This window comes from Bactrocera tryoni, chromosome 2 (genome assembly GCF_016617805.1).
Source record: "Bactrocera tryoni isolate S06 chromosome 2, CSIRO_BtryS06_freeze2, whole genome shotgun sequence".
In the NCBI taxonomy this organism is placed as follows: domain Eukaryota; kingdom Metazoa; phylum Arthropoda; class Insecta; order Diptera; family Tephritidae; genus Bactrocera; species Bactrocera tryoni.
Window position 1 is genome coordinate 84,285,402 of NC_052500.1, and position 9,930 is coordinate 84,295,331.

The window sequence follows — 9,930 nt, forward strand, 5'->3', positions numbered from 1 at the left end:
ATATGGAAGATGTGCATTTTGATGGCAGTACGAAATTTTGAATCAATGTAGTCTAACATTTTCTTTTACATTTCGTTACGATAGAGGTTTTGAGACACGTACGCGCCTGGATGCAAAATTTCTCGGAACAAAGCAAAAAAACGGTAATAAAAATGCGCTCAAGCACAAATATACTCCTACACTTAGAGAAGATTTCGAAGACTGTCGTGATTACATGAGCTAGTACTTCGCGAAAGGCTGCGGCTACACAAACAAGCGAAATGCCCTAAGCTTTACAGCATTATATGTGCTGGATTTAGTAGAAGCTATTGAAGAAGCTTGTTGAGGCATTTTTGTGTATGCCAAAAACATAGTTTTGTTATTGTTTCTCGCGAATGGTGGGAAATTCGCGCGGCTCACAAATCTATATGAATGTAAACAATGACAGCTGACTTTTGACAGCTGCTGATCGAAGGTTGTTTATAGCAATCAAATATGATGCAAATGAACTTTCCACTGCAACAGCTCTTAAAATATATCGGTAAAGAAAATGATGGCTCAGCGATACCATGATTTAAACTGGCAAACTTCGGCTGCTATTAGGCGAGTGAGACAGAATTATAACAAAGAAGTGAAAGCAATAAAAATAAAGTGATTAAAGATAGTTTTACTGTGAATTTAGAGCTGAGGTGTTTGTTTAGTAAAATTTTAATCAAGAAGTTTGAAAGCAAAACGGAAATTTAGAAAAATATTTAATGAAGAAAAAAATGGAATTTCGGAAAAATATGTAATGTAAAATTGTGATTATTGCATATCCTCTTGTAGAATTGTTGTTTTATGCCTTCAAAAATTTGTCAAATGTGTGGTGTGGTTTTCCTGTAAAGATTTTTTTTAATTTCTCTTCTAATTATGTTCTAATGTAATTTTGTTCTCGAAATTTATATAGAATTATAATGCAGATGTTATTGTTTCAACTCTAAAAGCAATGTCAAACACACCGCAAACATAAACACAAAAGTCGCCTAGTCGCTTCACCAAAGGCACGCTACCATCGCCATCACAAATAATATTTTGCCAACGTCGAGTTTAATACCCAATGCCACTACATATATTACCGTGATTTCTTTGCATGTTGATTTTGTTGCTGATGTCATATATGCACACGATCTTCCTAAACTGCCATATCAACAACATCGCCATGTCCTCACCATCACTCATCGCCACAATCTTCACCTTTCTATCTATCCATCGTGGTGGTTTTCAAATAAACTGGATAAAGTTGTAATTGTTGCTTTTAAGGTTTTCTAACTGCTCGTAGGCACTTACAGTTGTTTTTTTTTTTATTTTTTGCTGCTGATGCTGCCGCACTGCTGCTACTACTGCTAACGCTGTTGTAGCCTCTATGGCTGCCGCCGCCCTTGTTGTTATTGCGTTCAATAAATTCACTCATCATTCACGTTCTGGAATTTATCTGTGTTGTTTTTGTTGGTTTGGTTTGAATTGATTTGATTTTGTTTTTCGTTTTCATAGATCCTTAATCCTTCGTAAGCTCTTCTTATTCTTTATCTTCCCTAATCATCCTCATCTCTTCATTAGTTTTTATGATCTTGAGTTCACACAAAACGCTCCACGCAGGCGTTGCTCCTGCAGCGTGTATGGGTTCATTTTTTGTTCGCCTTGAATTTCGAATAGAAATTAGAGATCTGCTCGTAACGCACGGGTATAGTGTCCAAGATGCCAGTAAAACTAAAGTTTGTTTGATTGCGTTGTTTCTCATGCAGCGAATCGCCAGACAAATATGTGATGACATTGCTTTGGAATTCGGCAGATTTGGGATCCGAATGATTGGCAACAAGATGATTGCAAAACTGTGCAATTTGCAAGAATACGCTAGCGTCGCGATCTGGAACGATAAAAAGTAATATGATAATGCGTTTATATTGGTTAGTAAGTTGATGTTGATGCTCACCCAGTTTTCGGGGTATTTTCAACAAGGAAAGGGTCAAGTTCTCATTATCACGCTGTGCGCGCAAATGTCTATTTCCATGCTTAAACTCCTGCTCCAGCCAACGTATGACATTACGTGCATTTTCACTCCGTTTCTTCAGATCGTCCAACTCGTTCAAAACTTGAATAAAAATAATATATTACAAGTCCAGAGTGCTAAATAAAAATATAAAATTTTACCTGCATTCGGTATGAGCACAATAAACTTCTTAGTTTTCACCAGATTTTTAACTATGCCGTTATATTCAGTCAAAGCTTTAGCGTCAACAACTAGAAATGGCGTCATGATGATGTTCAATGGATTTTTTCTTAACTAAAATTCAATCGAAAATGTATTAATTACTATGCGAATGAATATATTTCACGCTTCAAACACTCACCTCTTCCTCAAGTGTTTCGACTTCGTTCTTGAGCCACAGCTTGCCCATCATCTCACATTTCTTCGACATAGCCTCTGAGCGTTCTTCGTCAGCGCCACTGCTGGATTGTAGTAAAACTTTATCGCACATCGCGCTGTTGGTGGTCGTGGAAGCGGATGTGCCCCCACCACCGCCACCACCAGCACCGCCGAAGTTATTGCATGTCACCGACTTTTCAATATTACGATTACGCAAATATCCTTTGCGCGGCATTTTCTTGCATTCCTCAACAGTATCTTTTTCCTCATTGCTGGTGTAACTCTTACGGACGATGCCATTCTTACGGTCCGAGTAACGGCGTGTGCGTCCTTCGGCTCGCTTGCGTGTTGCATTCTTCACTGTGCGTCGCTCACGACGACGTGAGGACGATTTCTTCTCCTCACGCTTTTTCTTGGCATTCTCAGTGAAGCGGCGACTCTTTACGCAGAAGCGATAATTGAATTTCTTTTGCTTGCAAATAAAGAAACCGAAATCCACCATTTTGAAAATACGCAGAATACACTCCTCTTCGGGTGTGACGTGTTCACGTATGGTTGTCTCCCAATCCAAAGTCAGTTGGGTGCCTTGGAAAATGTCAAAATTTTTGAAAACGAAATCTTCTGCCAATGGCACATTGGCGCGTACATCGAATAAATCGCCGAGTGGAGTGCGCACATTGGGTGTGGTTAGGAATTCACGTTCGAAGTACACTTTACGTGTAAATATGTCGATGTTGCAGTAATTTAGCAGCTTCATAATCTTGTGTATGAATTCCGGATTGGAGTGATAGCAACCGAAGAGAATTTCATGATTGATGCGTAACCAATCGTATAGAATTTTCAAAGCACGCATGGTTGGCTCGTGGCGCGCAAACTCAATTATTATATTCGGATTAATTTTTGTATACTTGTTGCGATAAACAAGTTTCTTTGGCGGCTCTCCCGGATTGAAATTGACATCTTCGACAGTTTGATGCTTCTCATTATTTTCTAAAACCGCCGGTAGTGATTCCTCATTGTCGGTATTCTTGAAGTTGAGGGAGCCACTACCATTCATCTGCAATATCTCAAAAGAGCGCAGCAATTCCTCGCTATCAACCTCCTGTGAATCGGTGCGTTGTTTTGCTAGCGTTGCCTGTTGCTCATCGGGATAAATAATTTTCTCCTCCTCAATAACAATGTCTTCATTGTCGGAGAAAGTCGGACCGACGCCTTCATTGGAAGTCAAGCTTTCCTTGGACGCTGCCGAAGTTAAACGCGGCGCATTTTGCTCCTGAGCTACTGATTTTGTTGGCTGCTTGACAAAGTCTAACAAAAATTCAAAATTGTTAATTATATCACTATGGATTTATTTATTTTTAGTACTATTCAACATACCTGCTTCATCAGCCTCCTCGCGTTCATCAGCCACGGGTTCAGCTTCGATGTCACTGAAATCGGTATCAAAATTTGAACTTAAATCGGTGTAGTCCTCATCGTCTGTGCTAAAGTCGGTATCCATATCGCTTTCGGTGTCATAACACGAGCTATCATCCGACTGCGCAATTTTGCGTCTACGACGACGTAGTTTCATGCCTTTCTTCTTGCTCTTGCACGATAACGGTGTCTTCAGATCGCTCTCTTTCGCTTCATCGCTCGAACGCGTAGATATGGGGTCGGCATTCTTTTCGGTGCCACCATCAATTTTGGTGTGCTTATGACTGTCCTGAGTTTTGATGGCATATTCGTCATTTGAGTTTTGACTGTCTCGCGAATCAGATGAGCATTCTTTCAACGACAATTTAGCATTAAGTTTCTTCTCTTTTTTGTCAGCTTCGCCAATAGTAACAAGCCAATTTTTATATTCGTTGCGTGATTTGCGTACTACCATATTAAACTCATCAAACTTATCTGAGTACATTTCATGAAATTCTTCATTCTCCGCAGATTTGGCCAAAATTGTTTGCTCCAAATTTACAATGCATGCATCCATTAGATCGGAGCACACAGCTACTAGGAAAGCATTTAGCGAGTAAACCTTCTGGGAGTTTATCATCTTTAGCTTAGATAAGCAGAAAAACAGTATCGAGACAATTTTGAAAATGCAACTTTCTTCAATGGTGAATGCCTTAGAGCAGAGCACTTTGCGCAAGTCTACAAGTACGCAGTGACAAAGAGAATTGAAATCGGGCACTTCTTTATCGAAGAAGAATATGTCTACAATCAAATAAAAGCGAGCGTAGAAATCTTGAAGACTAAATTCTATCTTCTCTGGGTCCAATTTTTCCAGGTAATCGGCATGAGAGGCAAAAAGCTTACACACATTATTTTCACTTAACTCAAATGGTACAATGCTAACCAAGGAGTATAAGTAATGATAGATGGAATCCAAATCGTGATTTTGGCCATAGTAGAGTGTACCCAATTGATTCTGGGACATGCCAATTGCCGGATTCAGTTTGAATGCTTCAAAGTAATATTTGGCAGCTTGTTGTTTAGTTACCTTTAGGCGCGTGTCAATGCGAAAGTCCAAAAAGTAACGGTGCAAATCGCCTAAACTCAACAGTGATGAATGTATAGTGTCTAAAGCAAATGAAACTGCTTCTAAACTTTTATCCACTGGATGTGCAGCACTAACATCGCCTGCGCCATTGTTCTCGCCTGTTTGCTTATGATCAATTTCACTCAAATATCCGTCACTAATAATACTAAAATCAATTAAGTATTTCAAGTCAAGATCATATATCTCTTCCATTTGAGCTGCCATTCGTTTGTAATTTGATATTCCAGCGCAGAGAAAACGTTCCACTTTTAATAGATTGTCTTGTGTACTGATCTGGGTGGTGTCTTTTAATTCTTTGTGCCAGTTTTTCTTCACGTAAGCGATAAACTCATAATATCCCTTGCGCCACATGATTTCACGAGCTTTCTTACCCACTGATTGGTAGTCCTTAAAAACAATCTTTTTGCAAAGCTGAACCAGCTGAGAACGTTTCTCTTCCAAATCATGTTGAAACAGTTGAGAAATGGTGCTAATGTGTTTCTTTTCATCGTCTAGTTGTTTGGCAACAATGTAAAGAGATCTATAAAAAAAAATTACAAATTTAACAAACAGCATATTTTAATAACAAATTTCCAAATATTAAAATTTATTTGTGCATAATAATCTCGCGAATTCTCTTAGTGAGCAGCGGGAAAACACAAAATCTCACAAATTAGTGCAAATAACAAAATTCATTATGTGAAACAATGCTGGGTCTGTTAAACCGGAAAACAAAGCAAACTGATAAGCATAATATGGCACGAATCCACGTATATATAATTACATACTCGCATACATATACTTATACATTAAAAAGTAATTAGAATTTATACTTAAAAGTGAATTTTTACAGACATTTCAAGAAAATATCCAATCATTGATATTAAAGGGGTATCAACATTCACATTTAATCTAAAAAATACATTATGTTATTCTGGGTTTCTGCTTACCTATAGATCTCCTTCACTTCAGGTGTTAATCCGTTTCCGTTGCCACCACTGTTTTGGGTGACATTCTTATTGTAAATAATATCGCTGGCACTTGCATTATTTATCGTAGTATTCTGGCCAAAGCCTCCGACACTATCTCCGGAAGCATTCGAGCCCCCAGAACTGAAACTTTGCTCCATATTTGAAGCTTCTTTCAATTTTATATCTTTTAATTTTACTTATTAACTTTTTTCTGTAATTTCGATTCAAACACTACTATATATCTGTTCTTTCTGTAAAATACGAAAAATACTTATGTAATTAACAAAATATATGAAATATTTTTGAATATTTAATAATATGCAATAAAATAATTATATTGAAGATCTGAAATTTTGACAAGTAAAAAATTTTGGAAATACAATTTAAACAACGAAAATATATATGTATGCTATATATTGAGTAAGACATTTGCTCAGAAACGATGATGTTTATAAAGGTTTATATGCAGACTACGTGTGGTATATGCAACAAATCGCTGCGGCGAACGTGCATTTTTAAATTTAAACAGCAAACTGACAGCGTACGTGCATTTCGAGGATATAATTTATCCGCCACTTATAACTTTTTTTTCAAGATTACTTTTCTATTCATTTGACGGTGCGTCATTGGCATTTTTCCCCCAATATTTTTCTGCAAAATTTTGTTTAATAAACAGTTCCAATAATATTACGAAAATAAATTGCCTTCGTTTCTTATTTGCACTGCTTTCATACGATGTTCAGTACCTACACTCGCACAAGTTCGTCAATATCCACTTCAAAGCTCGAATTTCGTTGAATAATCAATACTTAGGTTCTGCAATTTCTTTTCTTTTATAATTTAAGTCTTGTTTTTTCAATTGAGGCTTTGGTGACTACTCATTTTATTTTTCACGGGCACAATTTTCATATTGCGAAATTAACAAACCAATACCTCAATGAAGAAAAAATTTACCTTACGAGTACGAATTTCTGCGTAATAATTACTAATTTCAATTTCCAAACTCAATTACCTTTGTCTATATTATTTCGTTTTTATATTTTATTTTTGCTTTAAAGGCGTAAAATTATCACTCACAGCTGCTGTTTTTACAAATTCCAAAAACTTTTGCTTTTCATCGTTTTTTGCCATCAGTTCCTACGAAGTTTCGTTTGTCTATACGTTCTACTCTTTCTGGCATCGTCCGAAAGTTGTAGAATTCACAGTGTTGCATTGAGAAGAAAAATATCGAGGGCGACAAACCAGGAGTTTATTCAAAATAAACTCAAATTAAATTTTACAATATAAGCACTTTTAAAAATAAATTAGAATACTAAATATATTCTCCCCACGCACACAGCTCATTTGTTTTCAGAACCATCTAATATTCGCTAGTACCATTAATAACAAGAATATTGTAGTTCCGGTACAAGACTAGTTTGAAATCCTTTCCTTGCTTATGCTGTAGATTTTACTGATACGTGTAGAGAGCTTCTACTATTTTAGGAGATTCATAATATATCCTTGATCGTCTCTTGGTTAAATGTCACATATATATATATAAACTTTTTCGAAATTTAAGATAGTTAATATTATTACATTCCAGTGTTTTTCTCGTTCGTGGCAAAATTGTTCAGAACAATTTGTGTAAAATATAAGAGTATAAGCTCTATGTAATGTTTCGATTCTATTACAGTCATGTGTCAAATTTCATTCGATACTCTACTACAATGAGCTGTCAAACGATGCATCTCTGAATTTTTGACACGAGTTGTTGGGTTTCTTCTTTGCTTCCTTTCCTTCTCTGTTTCTACTCAAAATGGGTGAGTGCGGCTTTTACGCGATCGACTAAAATTTTCAAGAAAATCCTTAAACATCATTGTATTAAAATGTGAAAACTTCAGCAAATTGTGTTTATTTCAACTATATGATTATGAAGAATTATATAGTACAAATATTTCCAACATTGGAAATTTATTTATGTGAAAAAATGCTTGTGCCGAAATGTTGGAACTGAGTGAAGCTGATGGCAGCAGCGTTAAAGTGATAGTAGGAGGATTTTCTTGAAAATAGCTTTTGATTTGTGTAGTTTGACTGTGAAATCACTAACTGGAATCTTTGTTTTCCAGGTATTAGCCGCGATAGTGCTCACAAGCGCCGCGCCACTGGTGGCAAACGCAAGTCGCTCCGCAAGAAGCGCAAGTTCGAGTTGGGTCGTCCAGCAGCAAACACTAAGGTATGTATATATATATATACTATTGACTCCACACCATATATATAATATATATATATATACTATTGACTCCACACCATATATATATATATAGATATATGCGATTTTGGAGCAGGTTTTGCAATAATGGAAAGAATTGTGATTTCCACAAACTCCAATGCCCAAAATTTTCACATGATGATTTATATGTTAACTGTAAGCGCGTTTAGTTCCTATGGAGCTTTACAATTTTTGATGAACGCATTATTATGTTCGGACTACTGATTAGTATAGGATGAAGCATTAATATCATAAAATTGTTCAACACTTATTAAAATACGTCTCTATTTTATTTTAGCTCGGTGCACCACGCATCCACAAAGTACGCACACGCGGTGGTAACACCAAATTCCGTGCTTTGCGTTTGGAAACCGGTAACTTTGCGTGGGCTTCTGAGGGTATTGCCCGTCGCACTCGTATTGCCGATGTAGTCTACAATGCATCAAACAATGAGTTGGTACGTACCAAAACTTTGGTAAAGAACACCATTGTTGTTATTGACGCCACACCATTCCGTCAATGGTATGAATCGCACTATGTGTTGCCTTTGGGACGCAAACGTAATCCCAAACATCAAAAAACTGAAGATGAGAATGACGTGCTGAACAAGAAGCGCAGTGAAAAAGTAATGAAGAAATACTTGGAACGTCAAAAGTTCGCCAAAGTAGAAGCCGCTCTTGAAGATCAGTTCATCTCTGGACGTATCCTTGGTGAGTTTTATCCAATAAATATATACACGTCTTTAAGAACCGTGAATACCAGATGATGTTAAATTCTTAAGCGATCCAACAACATTATTGTATCAAACTTGTTCTAAGTGCGATGCAAGCCTGTTGGGCGTGATTTCGCTTGTCATAGTTACTCTGATTCTATTCTCCATTCAAAGCAGTAAATTTTTTATTTGTTTATATGTATATACTAATGTGTGTTCTTTTTGTTTTGCAGCCTGCGTATCATCTCGTCCAGGTCAATGTGGTCGTTCTGATGGCTACATTCTAGAGGGCAAAGAATTGGAATTCTATCTTAAGAAAATTAAGTCAAAGAAATAAACATCCGTAACAAATTCAAATACAAATGGGCTGAATTTTTACAAAAACAAAAAACAAATAAAAATAATGCTGCGTTATTTGTAACATTAGAAATACGTGCGCAAGTGCGGTTTATTTAATTTTGAATTAACACGACAAAAACATAAACTCATCATTAAACAAATATGACATACAATCTAATCTCTATCATCAATTAAACAAATATGACACACATTCTAAGTTATATCATCTGTTTAATTGTTTTACAAATCTTCACCTCGGAGACAAAAACTTCCGCGATTCTTCAATCATCATTCAATCTCTTGTTTTAAGTTCCCGCTGAAATTTTAAATTTGCTGATTTAGAGAAAGTGTTAAATCAAGCTAAGGTAAGTGGGAACGCTGCAGTATTTCCAGTAACTAACAAATTACCCTACTCGAGAAGTTATAGGATATATTTAATATATCCAGCAGACAAAGTTCTGTTTTAATTACTTTTGTGCAATTCAGCACGCCTGGTTTCGTTGCTGTTTTAGTGAACTAAGGTGTAACGACGGAAGGTTTTGTAAAGTTATTTGGTACAATATTTTTCTGAAATTACATTAATTAGCATGCCATTTTAGCACCTCCAAACATTGGAGGTTGGAGCCCCTTGAGAGATATATTCTGGGAGCTGGCTTTGTTTACAAAAGTCACCTGTTGGCTGAACTAACAGCCATGCTTGAGACGATCTGTCAAAATTTCTTGGCAATTTTAAACAGAGTTTCTCTCTTATAC

The 9,930-nt window shown here is 36.5% G+C and overlaps 2 protein-coding genes and 1 non-coding gene across 3 annotated transcripts; 2 read left to right on the plus strand and 1 right to left on the minus strand.

Moving 5' to 3' along the window:
* Nucleotides 1–1,310: 1,310 nt before the first annotated feature.
* Nucleotides 1,311–6,994, minus strand: LOC120767352 (protein SMG5). Its single transcript, XM_040093318.1, has 7 exons — nucleotides 6,888–6,994; nucleotides 5,855–6,126; nucleotides 3,761–5,445; nucleotides 2,367–3,691; nucleotides 2,167–2,299; nucleotides 1,949–2,107; nucleotides 1,311–1,882 (listed from the first exon to the last, which is right to left on the minus strand). The coding sequence occupies exons 2-7, from the start codon at nucleotides 6,031–6,033 to the stop codon at nucleotides 1,641–1,643; spliced, it is 3,723 nt and encodes a 1,240-aa protein (XP_039949252.1). The 5' UTR covers nucleotides 6,034–6,126; nucleotides 6,888–6,994; the 3' UTR covers nucleotides 1,311–1,640.
* A 590-nt stretch (nucleotides 6,995–7,584) lies between these two features.
* On the plus strand, nucleotides 7,585–9,273 carry LOC120767353 (40S ribosomal protein S8). The gene is made up of 4 exons (XM_040093319.1): nucleotides 7,585–7,677; nucleotides 7,984–8,090; nucleotides 8,425–8,836; nucleotides 9,072–9,273. Exons 1-4 carry the CDS (start codon nucleotides 7,674–7,676, stop codon nucleotides 9,173–9,175), a joined length of 627 nt encoding a protein of 208 aa, XP_039949253.1. The 5' UTR covers nucleotides 7,585–7,673; the 3' UTR covers nucleotides 9,176–9,273.
* LOC120769869 lies at nucleotides 8,950–8,995 on the plus strand. The gene has a single exon (XR_005704905.1). It is a non-coding gene; the product is annotated as a small nucleolar RNA R442 (small nucleolar RNA).
* Nucleotides 9,274–9,930: the final 657 nt, after the last annotated feature.

What these genes read in the sequence shown, in the direction of transcription:
- LOC120767352 (XM_040093318.1), bottom strand. Translation starts at nt 6,033, where the DNA reads ATGGAGCAAAGTTTCAGTTCTGGGGGCTCGAATGCTTCCGGAGATAGT. An exon ending in CGAGGAGGCTGATGAAGCAG is followed by an intron (nt 3,692 to 3,760) that starts GTATGTTGAATA and finishes AATTTTTGTTAG; the next exon opens with ACTTTGTCAAGCAGCCAACA. An exon ending in TGTGCTCATACCGAATGCAG is followed by an intron (nt 2,108 to 2,166) that starts GTAAAATTTTAT and finishes TTTTTATTCAAG; the next exon opens with TTTTGAACGAGTTGGACGAT.
- LOC120767353 (XM_040093319.1), top strand. An exon ending in GTCCAGCAGCAAACACTAAG is followed by an intron (nt 8,091 to 8,424) that starts GTATGTATATAT and finishes ATTTTATTTTAG; the next exon opens with CTCGGTGCACCACGCATCCA. An exon ending in CATCTCTGGACGTATCCTTG is followed by an intron (nt 8,837 to 9,071) that starts GTGAGTTTTATC and finishes TTTGTTTTGCAG; the next exon opens with CCTGCGTATCATCTCGTCCA.